The sequence below is a fragment of the Siphateles boraxobius genome, unplaced genomic scaffold (genome assembly GCF_051911475.1).
Source record: "Siphateles boraxobius isolate OS27281-9 unplaced genomic scaffold, OSU_SipBor_1 76, whole genome shotgun sequence".
NCBI classification, from domain to species: domain Eukaryota; kingdom Metazoa; phylum Chordata; class Actinopteri; order Cypriniformes; family Leuciscidae; genus Siphateles; species Siphateles boraxobius.
This window is the reverse complement of record NW_027509204.1, coordinates 3,595,001-3,619,995: the sequence shown is the minus strand read 5'-3', so window position 1 is coordinate 3,619,995 and position 24,995 is coordinate 3,595,001. Positions and strand designations below refer to the sequence as shown.

Here is a 24,995-nt window from a genome sequence, read left to right as displayed (position 1 = left end):
ACACTGTTGGTCCGCTGGCTAGAGGAGAATTGCTCCCTGTAAAGCTGCTTTGAAACAATCTGTATTGTAAAAAACGCCATATAAATAAAGGTAACTTGACTTAATCTTCGTTCACAAAAAAATGGAGCACACATTTTGCACATTTTTCTCAACAAACATGTTTTCTCCTTCCAAACTAATATTGCAATATTGACATCAGCACAAAAACTTCAAATCAGGTTTTCAACATTATGTTCATCATCATTAACTTTATGCATATATAAATGAACATTATGTTATGGATGAGGAGGCACTACACCAGCAAGGAGATCAATTTACATCAACTAACTATGAACATACACACGTCCTCTACACTGCAAGAGTAACGTTCACAACATAAACCTTCATCCCTTCATTTGCATAAAGAACAAATCAACATTAAAAATAGCATTTAAATTACACGGCTCTTTCCTGTCGCAACTTAGTGGTTTGTCTCTACTCAACACAGTTGTACAGTTACAGTAGAATATAATCTTAATAAATTACATCATCATATACAAATATGATGGCGTGGACCCACACGCATTTATACAGGTATGGTACATAGTGATTTCATTGCAGTCAAAATCATATTAATACAATATGGTACCTATATAGCATTACAGTGTTATTTTTTCAAAGCGTAGTTCTTTTGTTACCCAACATTTACAATTAAACTACAATTTTTATTTTCTATACATAAACACAACTCATACACACTGAATATAATAAAGAGGATACACCCCAATATGATAACCCCGACACATGTACTCTTTCGTACTTCTTTTTTGTGTACGTTATGGAATATTTTGACAATGCGAGTTTTCTTTTTTTTCTAGACTGAACAGTTTTAGACAAATCACAAAGATGCTATGGGGTCTTTCCTCTGAATGTATAATGTCACATCCTGATCTTACATTTTCACTCCCACACTGAAACTTCATGAACGATGTACAGTTAATAAAATACAGTGGTCGCAAAAAGTACTTGAGTCACACTTAAAAATGCATAAGTTGCTTAGCTTTTGCAGACGATTTTATTGTTTTATAATTTAATTTAACTATTTTTTGTGAGAAGTGTGCTTGTGCTATCTTTCTGTCAAAAAAATCTATTGGATTGCAAAGAGTGACCTTAATATCCTATTACTTCTGGGACCAATTTACAGTATATTGCCAGCAAATAATTTGTTGGCACTTTGTGTGAACCTTTTAGCTTGTTTATTATTTTAAAATTAATCAAAGATTTTATTTGATGCAAAAGCAGTGCACGCTAGTTAACAGGCCATGAAACTACAGGGGTTCCTCAGAGTGAATCAACTAGTGATAAATGTGATGGTCCAGCTGTGAAATTCACTCACGGATTAAGTCTGTTAAAGTGCCCCTATTATGCTTTTCCGATTATTACCTTTCATATAGTGTGTGATACAGTTTTTTGTGAATGTAAATGGTCTGCAACGTTTCAAAGATCAAAGTGCAGTTAAATGGAGCTATTGTCCACCAAAAGAAAGAGGCGATTCTGAACTGCTTGAAACGAGTCGTCAGTAATTCCAGTCTTAAGCCCTATTCGGACGGGATTCGTTTTAAAAGGGTAGATAGAGAAATGCAATTTTACCACAGGACGTCTGTGATAATAATAATCGCCAATTCACACGTGAAAAGATATCTCAGTAAAACTAGCAGAAGTGGGAAGGGTAACTTGATTTATGCACCGCCGTCACCTTCCTGCGTCATGTGCGTATTACGTTGCTTCCTGATATCATGTACGCAAACACATATTGCCTATATTTATATATATATATATATATATAAACAGTGAGGTCTGGTTAAATGATTTATTAATTAACTTCAGATTGGATTATGTTGGTAATAGGCACTTACGTACCGCTAAAAGAAGTTTCGTGCCTCTAACAAGTGCTTTCGGCCTTCTTCTTGATCTGAATGGTCTGTGGAAAACACGAGTTTAGTCCCACCGGCTAGAACGCAACTGAATGCTTTTTCAAGCTTGAAAACCCGCGGAAAACTACTTTTAAACAGGAAATGACTAAATATTTACAGAATATTTACGAACATATTTACAGCGGGTCTATTCGCACGGGATTAGTATCACCTGAGGTCATTTCTACTGAGCTTTTTACAGACGGTAAAAGTCGCCGTAATCTTTATCTTAATCATTGTCCGTGATGATTACTGAGATGCACATTCGGACGGGACTAAAATCACTGAGAAGCTCTGGTGGTAATAATTACTTTACCCCACTTCTCCATGTTAAACTAATCCCGTCCGAATAGGGTTTTACTTTCTGCACGAACATACGTAGGTTTGTAACAAATTTGCATAATGCTAGCCTATGGTCTTCATTGGCTGTCTACGAACAACGTCTACTTTGACCCTCAATCACTGTAGTTGTAGAAGAGTTCAGTTCGTGTTGTCGACATGTCAAGAATACACTGTTTCCTGTGCTCCCGCAGCAAATCCACGTAATGCACTTTCAAAGGATGAGGACTCGGACTGGAATTGATACGATAAAACCAACACCAACATTACTGTTCGAATCACTGTGTATAAAGTGCTGAGGAAGATCCAGAGATGAAATTCAGATACGGTAATGACCATTTAATTTCCCACACACGCTTTAAGCAGTCGAACAATCACAACAGACTGGGCCATCTGACCAATCAGAGCAGAGGAAGATCTCGGAAAGGAGAGGCATAGAGAGACTAAATCTTTTATCGAACCGTTTAGACCAGAGGCGTCCAATCCTGCTCCTGTTAAACAATTAAACACATACTAGGCATACTAGAAACTTCCAGCCAGGTGTGTTGAGGCTAGCTGGAGCTAAACACTGCAGGATAGTGTCTCTCCAGGACCCAGTTTGGACACCCCTAGTTTAGACATTGTGAAGAATTTGGTGATGTTGCAATGTATATTATGAGACAATTAAACTGTTCTTTGACTTTTGATGCATGTTAACCTATTTTAGGAGACCCCCAAAACAAAATGAGCAAACCTTAAAATGGCATAGTAGAGGCACTTTAAAATTACTGTGCATAAGTAGCCCAAATCATGCACAGAAAACATTCATGTCCATTTGAGGAACCTTGATTTGGTGCAAGAAGTGACCATGAACACATTCCAAATAGAGAGAATGCGTATACAATACCTTCTTGGAGAAACTAATAACAACACATGACGTTGACAAACATGAGATGACACTGCTCAACCATCATCCAATTGGAGAACTGGAGTCATGTTCAGAACAGCACACTTACTATTTGTACTCTTTATGCAGTATATAGTATGTATACTGTGTACAGTATGCAAATTGTATGTAGGCATGCAATACCCAGATTGATGTTTTACATTTGGCAACAGTATACTAATTATGCAATGTGCTTGACCTTTTCTGGCATGACTGAAAAAAATATCTAGTTTGACGCCTCTATTCCGGAGGTCTCAAAATTCACAAATTCAAAACCACAGCATTGTTCGACCATACCTGGACACCACTCGCATGCAACATGAAGACGTCACATGCCAACAATTGCATGCAACTGTTTGAAAAGTTTCTCACTGCATAATGCATACTGTTTCACATACTATTTCTAAAAATAGTATGCAGTATCCATTTTATACTACTACTAAGGTAGTATTCTGTTCTGAACATAAACAGTGTCTGAATTCGCCCCATTACACTCATTCACTATTCCCTAACTTACTCCATTAATATAGTCCACTTGAATGAGCTGCCGCTTTTGCATAGTTTGTGCTTCCTGTTTAATAATCATTTGAAACTTAGCAAACTGGCAGCTCCAGAAGAAATGAAAGGAAAGTAGGATGTATAAACCTTAATCAAAGAATTTAAAGATCAATTATAAAAGGGATTTACACCAGTATAATATTACGCTGTACCCACATTGGACAGAATCCACTATGGTTTCGGAGACCACCAAAAATTGCTGTCCCCTCAAAAGAAAGTTTTGCTTAAGGGAATAGGGGGCGATTTCGGACACAGCCATAGATATTCTAGTTCCACCACTTCCTGGTTTGAGGTTGACACTGTGTCTGCTGCCCTCTGTGGTCACAGTGGGATTTGCATACAGTACAGATGGCCTGAGGAATCAAGGGCTACATGCTCCATAGCACATGCTGCTATGCGTAAAGTCACAGACATCAAGACGATACCTAATAGAATAATCAGCGCAACAAGGCATGGACTGATGTTGAGACAGTAAGAGGAAATCTGGATAGCCTGTTGTGAGTCATATTCTGTTTAAACACTGTGACACTGGACGAGTACACCGTAATTGCACACCGAATCTGTTATATGAACTTTGTACTAAAATACAGCAGAATGGCCTCATGAATAACTGTTCAGTTGGATATTTTGCTTATAGGAGTATTCTAGACTCATGTCTGTAATTTCATTTTAAATAACATGTAATCTGCACAAATAATGTGTATCCTGTACTTGCATAACTGATGGGTCATTTATTTGTTCAAATCTGTTTGTAAGTATGTATATTATTTTTAAAATATTTGCAAACAGATATTAGTAGTGAGCAAGCTCTTCCCCGACTTGCAGATGAGATCAATATATATATATACAGTGTGGATATTTTTACTAAGAATTTTTTTGATTTTAAACAAGACTGCATTGCACATCTTCAGGGAAAGTTGTTTATATGAAGTCTCTGGCGTTTTTGCCATGTTATTAGATCGGACAATCAGAGCTGCCTCCAAAGGTGTGTTGTCCTCCAGTCAGGTGATCAGATTTCCTCAACGTAATTGGCCGGGTATAAGCCTGTCCGGCCGCTGTCCAGACGACCTCTGCACCAGCCCTGGTCATCTTCCTCTTCGATCTTTGATAATTCATCACCTGTGGGTGATACATATTATAACTGCCATACCTGCCATATGTATAGTCAAAAATCTAGGGATGCACCGAAATTTCAAAATTATCAGCCAAAAATGGCATGAAAATATGAGCCGGAAATAAATGCCGCCCCACCCCTCAATGTTCAGCGCTCAGGTTTCACTCTCGCGCAGCATTTTTATAACTTTGCGAGCGGCTCCTCTTCTGAAGATGCACAATTTCAAATCAACTCTGGCCGAGCAGGTCAGAACAGTCTGTACCAGCTGCCAGTTTCCTATGCTCAATGTTCCTCTCCGTGTGCGCTTCGCACAGCTGCTCACGGCCCAAGAAAACACTCCACTTATGTACCGCTCACGCTCACTGGAAAAGCAAAGTCTGCTCAAATGCCGATATGAAATTTCTCTGTAGTAGATATGGTTCTGTTTGCAATAGCCCAACTGTTGAATCATGGTGTGTATAGCCGTGCTAGACAACGCTGGTAAAATGACACTACAATCTGTAGACAAATGTAAAATAACACTCTTTACTGTATAAATTAAACATAACTAATGTCCTTAATTAATTAATACAATTTATCTTTGTTAAAGCTACAAAAAATTTTTTATCTTGTTTGCTCACCATTGGTACATTAGGCTTCTCTCCCTTTAAGACGAATGCATAGACCTAATATAAATTACACGCATTGTTTACAACACATAACCGACTGTTTTTACAAGGATACTTGCCGAGACGGGCATTTTGACTTCATTTTGCGTGTACGTGTCCGTTTAAGCTCAAAAGAAAGAGAAAGAGAACTGAATTTGGCATTCACGTGCTGTCTGGCGGCTCTGTGCGCGCCCACAAAACAGCAAAAACAGAAAACCTGAAGTCGTCTTGACTCGCCTTAAAAACACATGCAAATGATAAACTTTCACTCTATGATGGTTAAACTTTGCAAATAATTCGCAAATCACATGCGTTCTGAACCGGAGTGCAGCCCAGGCAGCAACATAGTGTCGCCCCATGTGGATTCCACCCGTACCAGATGTGGGCCGGATCTGGGCCGACAGTACGCTGCTGTCTGGGGGCCTGTATGGATCACGGATCAACTACGATCCCTATACTTGACGTTGCACACCCTGCGATGTGACTATCACGGATGCGAACATCGCGATATCGATGCTAAAACGATATATTGCGCAGCCCTAATATTTAATATTTAAAAAATATTATAATAATAAAAGTGGGATTATTTTATTTTATTGGCTTCTATTTTTTTTATTTTTTTTTAAAGTAATTTTTTGTTTTCAAGTTCCAGAATTTTCGGTTTCAGCCCAGAATTTTCATGTCGGTGCATCCCAACAAAAATCAGGTGGTATATGGACGGCATCCTACATAAAGACTTGTTTTCAGAGAATAGATCTTGAATTAGGTAATTTTTTCTTATCCAAGTGGCAAATAGGTTTTTTCTTTTTTTTTTGTTCTAGGCTAATATTTGAAACAATTTAGTAATGTTCCTTGACACCAGAAAAACAACCTTTTGTAAATTTCTTTGTAAAAGACCCATTTGTTGTTTTTTTAACTAAATTTTTATGAAGTTAAAGGCCTTAAGTCTTCTTAAGTTATGTTTCATAAAACAATTAAGCACTTTCCAAAAACAGCACCTGATGTTAGATTTTAAAAGTGTTACTTTAAAATAAAATGTAAATCATGTTTTAATCTTTTGTTTTTCTTTGAAGAAGTGCACTTAAATTGATGCGTTTGACTAACATACTAAAGCACCGGTAATTATAATTGTAACATGTTGTGTGTTATTTAACATTGTATTTAAAGTTACTACATTGTAAATGTACCAAATTGTGCCTCTATCATTACAAATGTGTAATTATAACTTTATTTAAAAACATGACATACAAGTTTCAATAGAAATGACAATTCTTGCTAGTAATTACAATAGAAGTAATTATGGAATCACACGTAAATAGGTCCAATTTAATTTGGACAAAAAAAACAAACAGTTTTTAGCATTTAATATAAATGTAAACTAGAATACATTTTCATATAGTTACATGTCTGAAAACATCATATTCATTTTGCATTTAAGTAAATTCTTTTAAAATGTATTATTTCGACAACAAGTACTCTTTTTGAAGGTATGCTGAAGTGTACTTCTTTTTTACAAGGGAATGCAATGACATAAACTGATTTTGAGATCATTTGATCTAACATTTTTAATGTTTTGTCATTTTTATGTAACCAAATTATGTAGTTAATGGGAATCCTTGCAAAAGAATCCATTAGAGTAATAAAGTAAAGTTGTTATTTTGAATAAGTACTTTACTCAAAAATATCTAAATCAAAAGGATTTGCACATGGTGACATGTTTTTCTGCAGTTTGCCTTAACATCACTAATGACAGCTAACATCAGTTGTTGTTTTTTATTAGCATTTTAGCTAACTGCACTTTACCTGCTTTGAAGCTTAGCTCATCCTGCTCTTGGCCTTCATAGTCATACAGCGCCCGCACTCGCACGCCTCCTCTGCTGACCGTGTCATCCTCGAAAGAGTTTCCCCCGCCATTCGTCTCGTTCCCCGAGTATCCGGCGGGCTGATCGTCATCGGACCATTCTGTGGAGTACGCCTGGTTCTTATCATAGCTGCTCACACTAGACAAAGACAGGGGACACGTGCTGTTAGCATGATATACAGCAACCGCTCACACTTTAGTTTGTACACTTGTAAAGCTTCAAATTCGAACCACAAATGTGTACAGCTAGATGCCAAGAGAACCTTTTTACAGTCCTGTGGTTGTTTAGAAAACCATTGTTGTACCGTTAAAGAAAAGAAAACAAAACAAGAGTCCTCAAGGGGTGGATGAAATTTAATATTCATAATCATTTTAATGCTTTCTAACGCTTTCTAAAGAACAGTGTTCGAATTGAGAGGATCTTGGGGGTTAAAACATTAAAACTAGAGTACTAGAAACATAAAACTATTATGTATTTATTTATTGTCAAATCATTGTGCTGACACAAAGCTACATTGTCCCTTATTTGTCCCAATTTCATGAGAAGCAAATCCAAGTGAGATTTTTGTCTGAAAAACCTAAACATGCTCAAGTGCGCCACACGCTGTTTTCTGAAATAATTTACAGACAGCGACATCGCTGAGTGACACTGGCAGAAGAATCCTCATTTTCACCAAATGATGACGGAAAGATACAATTCTTCTTTGTTTAATGATTGTTTGGTACACCTGATTAACTGATATTGAGCATTTTTCTTAGAGCAGAACAGTCATTAGGTTATTATAGTTTTTGATATTCAAGTAGTCCTTCTGTATATTATGTATATTATATCAGATGTAATTAGTTATCTAATGTAATTCTTAGATAAATAAAATCTAAGTTGTAGCTAGCAACCCATTCTGAATTAAACGACTACGTGATTTTAAATCTTGTAACCTGACAAAAATATGACAACAAAAATGTTTAGGACAGATCCGTCAGAGATCAGTTATCAGGCACATTTAAATGCTTTTGTGTGCACTGCAGTTATGTAACCACATGCAAGATAAATTAGATATGAAAGTAAATAAAATGCATAAAATGAAAATAAATATCTGTGAGTCTATGCGCACTGTTTTAATTGACCTATCCAGCAAGTATATCACAGACAGTAAAATGAATAATGAATAATTACGTGTTCAGTGACTAACATTTTCTGAAACTCACAATAAAAAAAGAAAAGTAAATAAAAAAGAAATGCATGTCATTAGGTTGTGATGTTTTTTTAAGGGGGAGGAGGTTAGGGCTTTGACACAATTCAAACACTGCTAAAGAGCCAAATTTAGTCCCTGCCAATTTTACAAATATAATTCAATGTAAAAAACTAAAGCAATTTAATTACCAGAGGTAAATTATGTGCCGAAATTAAAAATTATTTTCGCCACAATAAACTCCAAATTACAGATTAATTATAGTTAGATAAGGGATGTAGAATATGGTCATGCAGAATAAGGCATTAATATGTGCTTTATAAGCGCTAATAAACAGCCATTATCCTAGTAATATGCAAGCCAATAAGCAACTAGTTCATAGTGAGAATTGGACCCTAAACTAAAGTGTTACCAACATTATTATTTTATTTAAATTTTCATGATTATAAATAATGCATCCACCCTGTCAAATTAAAAATGAAACGATTGTTAATCAGAAGTGAGTTCACTGTTGAACTTTAAAGAATCTTTATTTGAACGAGTGAAGTGGACATCAATCAACCTCTAAAAAGAGAGAAGGATATTCTCCGTAAAAGAAAGCAGAAATGAGGTCTGACCTGCCACGGTCTCCGGCTTGACCCGCATGCTCTGTGTTTGGAGTCGCAGGAGCCACTCCGTCTGGCTTCTTCTTTTCTCTCTTGGCAACAGCGTTGGTGGCGTCTGGATTATATTCCTGAGAGAAACACATTCAGAACAGAACATCTGTTTCACTACAAACAGATGATAAACATTTCCATTTTCCATTATCTTTCAGAAGAAAAAAAAAGTGAATTAAAAACGCCACCATATAGTCAAACTAAATGAGAATGAGAATACCTTTTCTGAAATATAAAATCAAAAGTAATAAGAAAAGCATATAAACACATATTTAATAATTATCTGCATTTAAAATGTGTATTTAATGGCTTATTTACGGAAGAGGATTAGGGCCAAGCAATAATAAAAAAATAAAACCATCTCGAGATTAAAGTCATTATAATGCGAAATGACACTCGTTAAATTTCGAGAAATTAACTCGAAATACAATCTTGAGAATAAACTCATTAAATGTAGAGAATAAAGTCGTTGTGATTCGAGAAAAAACTCGTTAAATTGAGAAAAAAAAGTCTAAATACAATCGTGAGAATAAACTCATTACATTTCGAGACTAAAGTCGTTGTGTTTCGAGAAAAAAAGTCGAAATGAAATGTAGAGAATAGCGCATTCGATCAGTGTTCATTGCATATCCTATACTGATAGAGGACATGGCAGAGTTGGATCACTTAGTCAAGCTATATTTTAGACTTTCTTTCAGTAACAAAGAAATACTATCAACTTTAGCTAATTTTGACAGAATAATAACTGTCACACTGGACACCAGTAATAACTGGACACCCTCCTATGCCAGGAACTGTTTTTATGAAGTAACTGGCTATTACTTTAGGATCGTTGTTGGTTGTGTACGCCTCCATCCACAGAATGTAACGACTGTAACCATCTATACAGCCATAAATGGCAATGCCGTACGGTTTAATTTATCATAGCTATCCATATATGGACATATCTGGCATGTATGCCAGAGTGCATTTGGTCCAGCGGAAGTGTACTGGCGTCTCCTCAAGCGTCTCCTTCGTCGAAATTCCACACCTTGAGGATCAACAAGTTTAATAATGCGTCTTATGGTATCCTGGGAAATCACGAAACCCTGATGAATCGTGCGTAGGTGAAGCCAGCGATAACCTTGCATTTGCCCACTGGTTTCATTTCATGTTGGACAAAAGTGAGTACATCGCACAAATTGGACTGATTTTTTCTTCTAAAAAGAGCTAGCCGCTTGCAAATTCTCTTTAAAGTTTGTATGCTAATTAGTATTCTGTCAAAATTAGCTAAAGTTGATAGTATTTCTTTATTACTGAAAGAAAGTCTAAAATATAGCTTGACTAAGTGATCCAACTCTGCCATGTCCTCTATCAGTATAGGCTGTGCAATGAACACTGATCGAATGCGTTATTCCCTACATTTCATTTTGACTTTTTTTCTCGAAACACAACGACTCTATTCTCGAAATTTAATGAGTTTATTCTCACGATTATTCCGACTTTTTTCTCGAAATTTAACAAGTTTTTTTCTCGAAACACAACGACTTTATTCTCGAAAGTTAATAGGTTTATTCTCAAGATTGTATTTCGAGTTTTTTTTCTTGAAATTTAACGAGTTTTTTCTCGAAACAAAATGACTTTATTCTCGAAATGTAATGAGTTTATTCTCAAGATTGTATTTCGAGTTAATTTCTCGAAATTTAACGAGTTTAATTTCGCATTATAATGACTTTAATCTCCAGATGGTTTCATTTTTTTATTATAGCTTGGCCCTAATCCTCTTCCATACTTACTAGCAAATCATAAACAAAACATGCAAAATAAAATTCATAAAACAGCAGAAAATGAAAAGGCGACATTAAATCCTAATTTTTGGTTTTTAACTAGGTTTAAGAAACCAACATTACAACTTCTAAAGTGCAACTTGACTTTTGACTTAAAGCCTTACTGGGATATTAAAGCCTTACTGGGATATTAGAGTCTGTGACAACTTTCACATGTGACCACTAACTCCGGTCTCTTGTACCTAATAAGCAAACTAGAAAAGGTCACACAACTGTTAAAACCTCTTTGTTCATTCAAAGTTGTGTACCTCAAACTGGGGCCAGTTCATATGCATGCCAGGACCGTGATTATTACTGAACCACTTGAGATCCTCTTGTGTGTTGGCAGCCAGAATGGTGCGTTCAAACTCGCGGTACACTGACGCATAGCTATAGCATTGAAAACACAAAAACACAAACTTAACATTAAGCTCTGACAAATGCATTACAGCTAGACAACAAGTCAACTAGACCAGGGGTTCCCACATTTTTTCAAATACAAGTACAATCTCAAGACCCACCAAAATATTTATGAATAAAATATTTTAAGAAAACGTGATAAATGTGAGTGCATACATGCCGCTGGTAAAGTATATGAAATATGTTCACAAAAGCTTGAAACACACTCTCTTCAGTCTAGATATGAACTGTGAACTCATCGCGGTGTTCAGTGCAGAAAGCGATCTTATGCTCCATCTGTGTGCATCTAAAATGCTTTTTACAGACATACAGTGCATCCAGAAACTATAAACGCTTCAGTTTTTCCAAATTGTGTTGTAACAGCCTTATTCCAAAATGGATTAAATTCATTATTTTCCTCAAAATTCTACAAACAATACCCCATAATGACAATGTGAAAGAAGTTTGTTTGAAATCTTTGCAAATTTATTTAAAATAAAAAACAAAAAAATCACATGTACGTAAGTATTTATGCCTGACCCTAAAAATTGAGCACAGGTGCGTCCTGTTTCCACTGATCCTCCTTGAGATGTTTCTACAACTTGATTGGAGTCCACCTGTGGTAAATTCAGCTGATTGGACATGATTTGGAAAGGCACACACCTGTCTATATAAGGTCCCACAGTTAACAGTGCATGTCAGAGAACAAACCAAGCCATTAAGTCCAAGGAATTGTCTGTAGACCTCATATTCTCAAGGATTGTCTCAAGGCACAGATCTGGGGAAGGTTACAGAAAAAATATCTGCAGCATTAAAGATCCCAATGAGCACAGTGGCCTTCATCATCCATACATGTAAGAACTATACTTTGTACCACCCAGACTCTTCCTAGAACTGGCCGCCCGGACAAACTGAAGGGCCTTAGTCAGGGAGGAGACCAAGAACCCAATGGTCACTCTGACAGAGCTCCAGCGATCAGGGCTGTGTGGCGTAGTGGCCAGACGGAAGCCTCTCCTCAGTGAAAGGCACATGACAGCCCGTCTGGAGTTTGCCAAAAGGCTCCTGAAGGACTCTCAGACTGTGAGAAACAAAATTCTCTGGTCTGATGAAACAAAGATTGGTCTGACATCCTTGATGAAAACCTGCTCTGGACCTCACACTGGGGCGACGGTTCATCTTCCAACAGGACAACGACCCTAAGCACACAGCGAAGATAACAAAGGAGTTATCGGGTCAACTTGAACCCGATTGAACATCTCTGGAGAGATCTGTAAATGGCTGTTCACCGACGCTCCCCATCCAACCTGATGGAGCTTGAGAGGTTCAGCAAAGAAGAATGGGAGAAACTGCCCAAAAATAGGTGTGCCAAGCTTGTAGCATCATACACAAAAAGACTGAAGCGCTGTGAATACTTTCCGGATGCACTGTATTTTCCTTATGTGTTGGTATGTAGCCCAATGCATGCGAGGGAATGCAAAGAACGCACTCTTACAACGTGTCTCTGAAAGACATCAGCACTGAGTTGAATAGAGATGACAAAGATGAATAATGAAACGAGCCGCTCTGAGATGCGGAAAACATTGTTTTTAAAAGTTGCACTCTACACTATAAAACATGCAGCTAGCACATACACTATATTATGGTGGCCCAGTAGTAGGTTCAAACATAAGTTCACAACACAACGAAATTAAGCCACAACACAACGGAAATAAGCCACAATACAACGGAAATAAGCCACAATACAACGAAATAAAGCCGCAACACAACGGAAATGCTCCCGACCACTAGAGGGCTCTCTGAGCGTAGTCAGCAGTCTAAAAAATATATGAACACCACGATTAGTTTTAACAGTATGTAGCTAACCATTGTATATTGACATTTATTTTATTTATTTATTTATACATTTAAGCCCATGATCCCTAAGGGTTAAATTAAATTGGGATCCCCAATTCCTCCGAGTGGTTAAAACGTATAATTTGTACTAATTAAAATGACTTTTAACAGTCAAAAACAGACATGTTGTTGGCCAGAGGAGGACTGGCCTTTTTTTTCACTAGTCACTGATGGAGTTTTGGTTCCTTGTCACTGATGCCTTTTTCACCTTTGTCACCATTGGCTTTTGACTTGCTTAGTTGGGGACATTTAATTTTATATTTAACAATATTATTATATATTATTATATTAATATTATTGCAACATTATTTTCCAATTATCTCTGTGAAGCTGCTTTGAAACAATCTGTATCGTAAAAGCGCTATATAAATAAAGGTGACTTGACTTGACATGTTCAAAATCCAAAGCTTGATTGTATTGTAAGACTGACTCCCTTCATGTATTTACAGTAAACTATTATTTTTTAGGAAACAAAATTTCTGTAATATAACAACATTTTTTTTTTTTTAATGATGTTTTAAAGGTTGTAGTTCCTAGTAACCAGACTGACTTACTACAGGTGCAATTGTGCCAATACCTTCCTGTAATTCTGCAATTCACCAAATGGTTTTAATTTTAATTTACTAAATAATATTATAAAAAAATATTATTTTAACCATTTGTTGGAATTGGCAGACGTTCCCTTAGGGATCATGCACCGGTGGAAGCGGGTCAAAGCATTCTCGAGTATAAATACGCAGCTATGTAGGTGATTTTGAAGTAATATTTTATGTCGATATACAATTGTTACATACTGTTAAATCAAATCGTGGTTTTGCTATCTTAAGACTGCCGACTCTGTAGAACAATGGCAAGGAAAACTAACTTTACCGCGCTCCGAGAGCCCTCTAGTCGTTGGGAGCATTTCCGTTGTTTTGCGGCTTTATTTCATTGTGTTGTGGCTTATTTCCGTAGTATTGTACATTTTCCGTTGTGTTGTGGATTCATTTGGTTGTGTTGTGGCTTAATTTCGTTGTGTTGTGAACTTATGTTTGCTTTTTAAATTTCGTTGTGTTGTAGACTACTGGGACACCGTAGTATATACATATAATTAAATTGCAGTTTTTGCGACTAAGCAATATCGTGATTTCGATTCAGTATATCGTGCAGCCCTAGACCAAACTGTTTTTGTGCGTGTGTATAATTCACTGAAAAGCACATTGAGCTGCAGTCAAGTGAGTTTTCGAGACACACCTTTTCCCACTCTGTGTTTGAAAACTTTGAACAGTTTTCCACAGTTTGAAAACCCCTGACCTCTACAATTGCATTGCTTTAACTCCAGTGAGCTGTTAACCACTGAGACCGGATCACGAGTCAGACAGAGTGAAGCGCTAGAACATTCAATTCTTAGAAGAGTTCGATCACTAATGAGATCTCAACTTTTGTTTTGGTATCTCGGCAAAACCTCTAACTAATTTATTTGTAAATGAGTACAGATACACTGGTTGTGTGGTTTCCACTGACTTTTGATTCTCGGTGAGGTTTAGGTGTCGTTTAATGTCCAGAAGAACCTCTTTGAGGAAGGTCAGTCGCTTGACCTCGTGCTGCTGGCATTGGTCAAACACCTGCTCCATGCACTCCATGTACTGCGGTGTGCACTTCGACAGCTCGTCCAGAGACTTCTCGTACTTCTCCTTCGCCTGCGGTACACACACAAAACACACATCATGAGCTACATCATCCAATGGGAATCACAGTTTAGCAAAGCTAAAGCAATACCATTATAGGACTGTAACTTAATAATTAAATACAGTGAGAGAGAGTGATTGTTATATCTTTAAATGTCATAACACTTCACATACGAGTCACTGCTCATTTTAATAGCTCTATGTTGTAAGATATTGAATGAAAAAATCTCCCAGATCAGTTGTGCTCTAGATCCAGTTCTTTTCTCAAATCTGAGTATTAAGTATTTAGTCAGTGTAGTAGGTAGCATTGCTATATGTACACATTTGTAAGAATTGTATAAATTACTCAATTCAATTAAACGTGTCCAGCAGGTCCTTGTCAGAGGACCGCATGGAACGTGACTGAGTGTAGGGGTGGAGGAGATCTGTGAGGTATTTTGGTGAGAGTCCATGGAGAAATTTGTAATTGAGCAGGAGGACCTTGTAGGTGATACGTGACTTGACTGGCGACCAGTGGAGCTGTTGGAGAATGGGAGTGATATGCTGCCAGGGCTTTGTGTGGGTTAGAACCCTGGTAGCAGAGTTCTGGAAATACTGGAGTCTGCTAAGGGCCTTAGTGGGCAGTCCTGATAGAACACCATTGCAGTAATACAGACGGGAGGTGATGAAGGCATGGATGCGTGTCTCAGTTACTGAATGCGTGAGTGCAGGCCGGAGTCGTGAGATGTTTCTGAGGTGGTAAAAGGCAGACTAAGTGATGTTGTTGATGTGGGACTGGAAAGAGAGAGGGGAGTCCAGGAAGACACCCAGGTTGCGGACCTCAGGAGATGGGGAAATGGAGCAGCCATCCACAACCAGGACCAGGTCTCCAACTTTCCTGAGCAGTGGTGAAGGGGCCACCAACATGAGTTCTGTGTTATTACTGTTGAGTTTGATAGGTTTGTTGTCATCCATGATTTGAGTTCCTGCAGACAGTTGACAAGTTGTGTGGGTGGGAGCTGGGAGGAAGGGTTTGTGCTGTTTGAGCAGAGGACCAAGAAACAGAGCCCTGGGGCATATCATGGTTGGCAGGTGCTGGATCCTAGTTGGAGCCATTTAGGATGATGAATTGTTTCCGGTCCTACCTCACAGTGTGAGGTAGAACCGGAACCAGGACAGTCCTCAGAGAGGCGGTGAAGAAGGATGGTAAGGGAAACTGTATCAAAAGCTGCAGATAGGTCAAGGAGGATGAGGATGGTGATGAGGCCATTGTCAGCAGCAAGCAGGAGGTCATTAGTGATATTGATAAGGGCGGTCTCAGTGCTTTGGTGGGTTCTGAAACCAGATTGGAGCGGTTCGAAAAGCTCATGGTGGGGCATGTGATGTTGAAGGTGGGCAGCCACTGCTCTTTCCAGGATTTTGTTGAGGAAAGAGAGGGTGGAGATTGGACGATAGTTGTTGGGGTTGTCTGGATCTGAGCCTGGTGATGACTACCGCCGTTTTAAAGCTGGATGTTACCACACCAGAGGCAAGAGATGCATTAATGATGCTTTCCATTGGGTGGCAGAGGATGGGCAGACAAGGCCTTGACCAGGGTTGTGGGCATTGGGTCAAGACTGCTAGTTGAAATCTTGGCTGAGATGACTAGTTTTGTTACTTGGTCAGCATCCAGTGGAGTGAAGGCGGATAGATTAGGACAACCTGTAGCTGCATGGACCCAGTCAACATGAAGTGAACACAATCAAAGGATGTAGTTTTCAGTGGGATCTCTTTTACCAGGATGTCAGCACGATGGATAACAGCAAGTCCGCCACCACGGTCAAGGCTTCTGGATATAACCATAACCATAACTATTCGATTCATTCATTGCTATAGGAGAGAAAGAATTTTCTAAACTCGTTAAATCATCTAAATCGACAACATGTATGTTAGACCCTATACTGACTACTGAAAGAGATGATTCCAGAGGTCATGGATCCTCTTCTTAATATCATTAATTCATCTATGTCATTAGGATATGTACCAACATTTTTTAAGCTGGCTAGTGATTTAACTGCTTGTTAAAAAACGCATCTTGATCCTACAGAATTAGTCAATTACAGGCCGATATCGAATCTACCTTTTCTGTCAAAGATACTAGAAAAGGCGCAATCAGGATTTAGACCGTACCATAGTTCTTAGACAGCTCTCCTTGATTGATTGCTCCTATCTGCCTGTTAGTTGAACCTTTGAACCGAAGCAAAACCGAGCAAAACAGCAATTATGATCCCAATAATGATGTCTGGGGTGACCAAAGTGTTTAGGCTGGTTGTAGAGCATGAAATCCACAAAAACGTCGGTTACACATATAATGTCTAATGTCAGATTAGATCGTCGGTTAATGTAAAATGTCTGTGTGGTGGTATAAATTACACAAAAGTTAGATTGTGAATTCAGGATCAGGATCAATCACAACAGGGTTGACAAGGACCAGAAAGTACTTCAGTTTATGTATTTGTCAAGTTGATATAGTCAGATTATATGGTATTTTTTCTTTTACCAGTTAATTTAGACAATTATAATTCCTGTGTAAACACATTTATGTGGCACACATTATTATACCGGCTCACATTATTATACCTATTAATGAATTATTCTGCCATGCATTAAATGTTCTGTGAAACTTGTTTTTGATTTGATTTTCACAAATATACTTTGAGCTTGAAAGTGAATAGTACTTGAATTAGTTTCTTTATGTTTGTCATGTGGCTGTTTTCCGCACCTTCTGAACATCTTGTTTGCATTTCTCTGTCTTCTCGTGTAGTTTCTTCTGCTGGTCTGGAGTGACAGAAGCATCTGCCTCACGGGCTGCAGCCAGTTTCTCCTCTTTACACGCCATGTGATACGTCTTCTTAGCCGTTTCCATCTGAAGCCAGACATGCAAGGTTTAAATAACTGCAATACTGCAACTGAATGAAGGAAACTTAGAGACTGGTTAGCTGAACTGACTGAAATTGTGGAACAAGTTTTTAGTCAATAGTCAAGGTCAGTTCTGAGGACACTAGAACGCTTCCACAAAGAATTTAGTTCCTGCTATAGTTTCCGTTCAATAGCATATGACTGTCTATTTTCAATGGAACGTGAAAGGAAAAATGCTGTATATTGTACTGGTTGTTCTTGTACATGCAATTACAATGATTGGGGCTGAGGCTTTAAATGCAAAAAGGATGCAAAAGCACCTTAAATGTACCATAAACATAGTCCATCTAAACAGTAGTTTAAACTAGACAATAGTTCTGTGAGAAACAAGCCGATTTACTGAAATCTAGTCTAGCACTCCTTGTCTTGTTCATTGGAGCTCATTTGTCAAGTTGAGATATTCGAAAAGAAAATTCATTCTTTTCAATTTACAAACTGGTCTGAATGATTCATTCACTAATAAAACTGATCCTGTTCTCGAGTTTAGGTGACTGACTCAATAATCCAGTCATAGAAGTTAATATCTCGCACAATGGGAAGATTATCAGTGAATAACAACACATTTTTACACAATGCACAAAATCACACATGACTTGGTATTCAGTTTATTACCCCCCAAAACAGCGAGCAGGACAGTCTTTTAATATCTCTCCTTTTGTCTTTCATAGAAGAAAGAATGTCATACGGAGTAAATGATGAAAGAATTTAAACTGTTCCTTTAAACATGCAAACATATATAAAGCATAACACTTCAGTTCAATTTTAGACTGCATGCATTGCTGTGCATATTTAATCTGCAATGGGGGAGGAGAGCCATAAAGTTACATTAACACAGAATTGACATAAAACCTTTTCTTTGTACCTCTTTGAGTTTCTTAGCCCAGGGTTTCTGGGCTTTCTTGAAGCCCTCGTCTGCCTCTTTGGTTTCCTTGAACCCCCCTATCATCTGTCTGTGGTATGAGTCTTTCTGCCAGTTTTTCACCTTCTCAATGTCCTCGTTCATCAGACCGTTCTTCACCTCTTGATGAAGCTCACTCACTTTATCAGCCTCTGTCATCATAGCTAACCAGGCTCGCTCCACAGAACCGTACTGAGGCCCTGGACACACACACACACACACACACACACACACACACACACACACACACACACACACACACACACACACACACACACACACACACACACACACACACACACACACACACACACACACACACCACACAAATAAAACAGAGACGACAAAATCAGAAATGCATACATCAATGTATGAACTTATAAATAAAACTTTTTTATTGCTATGGTTTAATCACTGATCATTAAATAAAATAACTGCTTAAAAACTCCTGAGCGGATGAAGAAAGAAGCTTTAGATTGATATAACTGACCTTTCTCAATCAGTTGCCTCCACCTTTTGGACCATTCGGTGAGCTGCGCGCTGTAGGACTTCTCAATCTTGGTACGTTCCTGAAGACAGTTCATAAGATCATTGCAAAGTCGATGGCCGTCGTCGATTCTCTTGACTGCACGCTTATAATTCCCCACCTAGAAAAAAAAATCATAATTCATTTCACATCATATTACATGCAACTTGATGTACAATTCTACTCATAAGTTTACATAGTCCACGCAGAATCTACAAAATGTTTATCATTTAAAAAGTAAATAAATAATAACAATTATAATATAAGAGGGATTCTGACCCTGATTAAGTTATTGTACATAACAGATGTGTACATACCACTAATGTTCAAAAGATACATTCATGTTCATGAACGAAGTCTCTTACGCTTCCTAAGACAGTTTATTTGATACAGTAAAAAATGCAGTAATAACAGTAATATTGTGAAATATTATTACAATTTAAAATAACTTTTATATTTGAATATATGTAAAAATGCTATTTATTCCAGTGATTAGAGCTGAATTTTCAGCATCATTACTTGTCTTCAGTGTCACATTATTCTTCAGAAATCACTGTAAAAATAGCATGTATTTAAAATAGAAATATTTTGTAACATTACAAAATGTCTTTACTGTGAATTTGTATCAATTTACTGTGTCCTTGCTGGATAAAAGTGTTAATTTCTTTTTTTTTCTTTTTAAATGATGGATCCTAAACTTTTGAATGGTAGTGTATGTACAAATAAGACAAAATAATAACTGAATTTACACCAATAAATATGATATAATATAATAATACATTTTCATTTATTTATTTTTTCACAACATTGTTGTTTCGCAGGAAGACCATTTAGTTCTCCCTGGTGCCTGCAGGTGGCATAAGAAAGCATCGAGGAACGAGTGCGGGTGGGAGAGGAGATGATATGAGGGGGATGGGACTCATTGTTGTGCATGTGAAGTTATGCAATGACTGCCACAGCTTTGTGTCCATGTGCTGCTAGTGCTGTAATCCTGCGCTTCACTGCACTAACAATGACATCCCAACGGCATACACGTCCAAGAAAGCTCAGTGAGGTTTAAACGAATGAAAGACACAACGTCTCCACATAGCCTCACTGGAATCTATAAACAACACAGGTTATTTGAATGCCTTTGAATTGAGTGAAGCAGGCAAAATGCTGAAAAATCAGCAGGTATATTGCCGAACTCTAGAGGGCAGTATATATTACACGGCTCTCTGAAATGCTTGATTCTGATTGGTCAATTATTACCCGATAATGACCATCATCAATAGCACAGTCATCCAACGCTTCCTCCATGTCTCTCGTATTGCACCAAGGATGGACACGCGTGTCTCATTTCGTTCAAATGCAGCTGGTGCAATCTTGCACCTTAAAGGGTAACTAAACCCCTGGTCAAAGCCTGACTCCACCCACTGGCAATATAAAAAATGCTGGAAAAGTGGGCAGAGCCCAGCGGAGATACAGGTGACGAACTGAGGGCGGGGCTGAGCGGGGGGGGGGGGGGTGGGGGGGCGTGCACCTGAGACCCGCAGTGACAGCTGCTGTCAAACTAGCTAAAATGGAGTGACGCAAGTAGCTTTGCAACAGAGCGGTCATTTGAAGTTGAGAACTTTTCTCCCCCAGCTTCACCTGAAGTGGAGGAGGGTGAATTGTCTGTGGACACCAGCTCAAACTGCGGTCTTAACTCCCGCATCGCGATCGGCATCCGATTATTCTTATATTCAGTCATTTTGAGGTAATTTTTTCCAGGATTATTATTACTATTACGTTCATTATATTTTGCTGCTATGTGAAAAAAATAATCAGCAAATCGCGCCGGCGCGTTTGTCGACACCAAAGGATTAACTTTAGCCTACTAATAAGGTGGAGTTCATGCAAGAAGAGCAGCGTTTGGCAGCGCGAGCTGTGTGGAGAAGCCCATTTCCACCTCCATTGCGTTGGAGAAGCAATCCCACGTAAAATGCAGGTTGCACACTGGAGCGATAGGCGAGATTACCTAGGCTACACAAAATAATCTAAATAACTATATAAATGCTATGCTAACTAGATGCTAATACATATCTATCCTGATCGTTCTCAATACTCGTAATTCCAACTCCTGACCCGCTACAGTAGTTTTGACGGAACCAGATGCTTTTATACCAGGGTCTGCCAAGGGCGTGGTGAGCTCGCACCAAGGGCGTGACCGAGTGACGTCAGAGAGTATTCTACGTCAGAGAGTATTCTACGTCAGAGAGTACCCCTACTGCAGGAGCTTTCTGTTTAACCTGAAGAGGGCAGCACTCAGACGTTTTTACACCATATATTTGAAAATTAAAACGCTTTATACCCAAATGTCAAAAGATTTACTCGAATCAATGAACAGCATTTATGACTATTTATAACTAAATATTAGTAAACTAAAACATTTATAACTAAAAAAAGTTGTCTTAGTGTTTAGTTAGGCGGCAGTGGCTCAGTGGTTCATGTAGGTTGTCTACAAACCAGAAGGTTGGTGGTTCAATCCCCAGTTCCACCTGACCAAGTGTCGAGGTGTCCATGAGCAAGACACCGAACCCCAGCTGCTCCGATGAGCTGGTTGGCGCATTGCATTGGCTGACACCGCCATCGGTGTGTGAATGAGTGAGTGAATGTGAGGCAAAATGTAAAGCACTTTGGTGGGCATTGGGTCTGTGAAAGCGCTATATAAATGCAGTCAATTTACCATTTCATATTAACAGTAGGCCTATGGTAATATTGAAAGTGTTCGTCTTGTTGTTAGACAAACGATTATGGACTATAATATAACAAGCAGGTAAGATTTTAAAGTCAACATGAAATAGTGTTTTCTTCTCAATAGTGACGTATATCCGAGTGAAATAGCTTCTGGAACAAGAACGAATGTGGGGCGGGATTTGATTTTGTTCATGTGGAATTGATGAAGAGGAGTTGAGAAGAGAAGAGATAATGTCGCTGCAAGAGGGAGAGGAAGTTATTTTGATTAAAGGTGCAATGTGTAAAAAATTTGAGTATCTATTAACAGAAATGCAATATGACATCCATAACTATGTTTTCAGTGGTGTATAAAGAACTTACTTAATAAACCGTAATGTTTTTATTACCTTAGAATGAGACATTTATATCTACATAACCATAACCGCGGGAATCCCCTTCTATTAAGGTTGACATATTGTGAAGTCATGTTTCTACCGTAGCCGACAACGAACAAACAGCGCTACAGAGTGCGTTTCATCACTACCTTGAAAGAGAAGCAGCAGAAAGCTAGAAGCTATAGCCATAAACACCGTGAGTAGTGACTTTTCCCTTGTCAGTGGTGTAAAATATGTAGTTGGATTGTTTCATGTAACTTAGTTCTTCTCCCTCGCTGTGTTATGGCTTTGCTATGTGGGGATAAATGTGCTGGTTACGTTCGTGAGACAGCTGATTAGTACTCTTGTCATTGACCGTAAAACAGTAACGTTACAGGAATCACCAACCTGTCGATCTTGGAAGCATTTTAAGTCGATCGCGAAGAGTTTTCAAAATCAGAGAAAAAAAGCCTATTGTGTGTAGTAAATGGTGTCTAGGGGATGCGGAGGCGCGCGCGCTGTTACAATCATGCCATTTTTGCCGCGCGCACCTTTGGGCTCATGTGGACGCGTCGAGTTTAAACAAGGCTTAACGCTTTAACCAGCTCAGCCACAGTAACAGCTCATATTAGCCATCTAAACTTTTACTACCCTGTTAGAAAAAATATATAGTTGCATAGTTTCATGTGGTTCTTCTCCCTCGCTGTATTATGGGTTTGCAATGTGGGGAGAAATGTGCTGGTTACGTTTGTGAGACAATCAGCTGATTACTATTATTATATTATATATTAAGACCCTTGATCCTCACTTGACTATGGCTTTGTAAACTTTATCCCTGATGTGGTTTATAATGGACTGTGGTACAGAAACAGTGACAATGTTACACACTCTTGGCTTACTCTGGCTATTCTATGCTGTCTCAGATGACGATATGTTTGTCCCGTTTTAGCCACCGTAGCTTCTCCGAAAGGGAGGGGTGAGCAGTGGGCTGAGCCCTCAGTGCAACTCGCAACCGAACCGCTAGATGTCGCTAAAAATCACACACTGCACCTTTAAAGATTACGAGGCACATGAATTTAAGCAAATAATGATGTTCACGGATAAATCATTAGTCATAAATACTGCAATATTCAATAAAAAAAATGGTTTCCTCTCAAATGAATATTTCATGTCCCACTCATTATTTGTGCAGTGAAATGTTGTGTAGCCTAATTTGTGGTGTGACCCCTTAAATCTTCATCTTGTTTGAACTTGTTAGCTCAAAGCCGCTTGCCAGCATGGAAGCTAATCAAATATTTCAGCTAAAATCAATATCGTGTGCCTAATTATTTACGTTACTTTTTTTACAGTGTCCTTGTTACATATGTTATAAGGACTTACCATAGTAATAACAGTAAATTATGCATAATAGTAAGTACATGTAGTTAATTAATATTACTCAGTATTTAAATGTATAATTACATTGAAACACGGACACTTTAAAATAAAGGATTACACTTTATTTTAAGATGTCATTGTTACAGTGTAATTATACAATTATACATACAAGTACTGAGTCATATTTGTCAGTTGCATGTAATTATGCATAATTTACTGTTATTACTATGGTAAGTACATGTAACATGTGTAACAAGTACACTGTAAAAAAACTGTTACCAAATAAAGTGTAACCTAGTAAACTATACTATTATAACTACATGTAACATATAACAAGGACACCTTATTTACTTATGTGGCAAGTTGATGTGAAATAAGTGGGATGATGTAATCTATATACAAACCCTGTTGGGTTTTTTGTTTTGCGATAACAACTGCCAGGATGTACGTTATCCTAAAGTAGGCTATATATTCCTCAAGATGCATTCAAACTTCATAGTACAGGTTTAACCCCGGCACTTTATCTCACGTTCAGCTACAGTTACCTTCCTTCACACAAGCTCTGATGAGCTCAGCCTGTAAATAAAAACTCATAGTAGCACAGCCTGACAGGGCTCTTCATTCACACTCAGTCATACAGACACACAGTCAGGATGCAGGTGCACTAATAACTCAATAGCCTGGCTGGAAGTAGACCTCTACTTAATACTGCTCAAACACAAACACCAGGTCTGCATCGCTATCTGAGCAATGACTGAATGTTGACATAATACTGACATGATGCTAAGATTGGACTGGCTGCCAGACCCTCACAAAGGATGATGTGAAGAGCTCTGGCATCATCACAGGGACCGACAGAGTCGTCTAAATAGAGCTCGTTGTGAGGATTCTGGCAGATGCTGATACTGTGAACACAACATCCCCCTGTTATCCAACTATAGCTGGCTAAAACACAACACAACTATTGATGACCGGCTGAATGACTTAGCAGTGTAGCATTTAAAGGAAGGAAACGGTGGTCTTTGTACCTCCCAAAAGCTGTCCATGGCCTCATCAGAGACAGTGGATTCATCGTAAGAGCCAGACATGGTGCTGGGTGATGCGGAGCAAGACTGAACACGTCTGCAGAAAAGCGGACTTCCTCAAGCACTGAAAGAGAGAGAGAGAGAGAGACACAGAG

General features: G+C 38.3%; 1 protein-coding gene across 2 annotated transcripts in view; it reads right to left on the bottom strand.

Moving 5' to 3' along the window:
* Window positions 1-228: 228 nt before the first annotated feature.
* pacsin1a (protein kinase C and casein kinase substrate in neurons 1a) overlaps window positions 229-24,995 on the bottom strand; it is a 55,387-nt gene continuing 30,620 nt past the window's right edge. For both annotated transcript variants that reach the window (XM_077217779.1, XM_077217778.1), the window contains exons 2-10: window positions 24,844-24,964; window positions 19,332-19,488; window positions 18,806-19,041; window positions 17,747-17,890; window positions 14,843-15,018; window positions 11,317-11,437; window positions 9,204-9,319; window positions 7,339-7,535; window positions 229-4,893 (exon numbers count right to left, since the gene is read on the bottom strand). In XM_077217779.1, the coding sequence (XP_077073894.1) occupies window positions 4,784-4,893; window positions 7,339-7,535; window positions 9,204-9,319; window positions 11,317-11,437; window positions 14,843-15,018; window positions 17,747-17,890; window positions 18,806-19,041; window positions 19,332-19,488; window positions 24,844-24,903 (1,317 nt within the window). In that variant the 5' untranslated portion in view covers window positions 24,904-24,964 and the 3' untranslated portion in view covers window positions 229-4,783. The remainder of the gene's footprint in view (window positions 4,894-7,338; window positions 7,536-9,203; window positions 9,320-11,316; window positions 11,438-14,842; window positions 15,019-17,746; window positions 17,891-18,805; window positions 19,042-19,331; window positions 19,489-24,843; window positions 24,965-24,995) is intronic.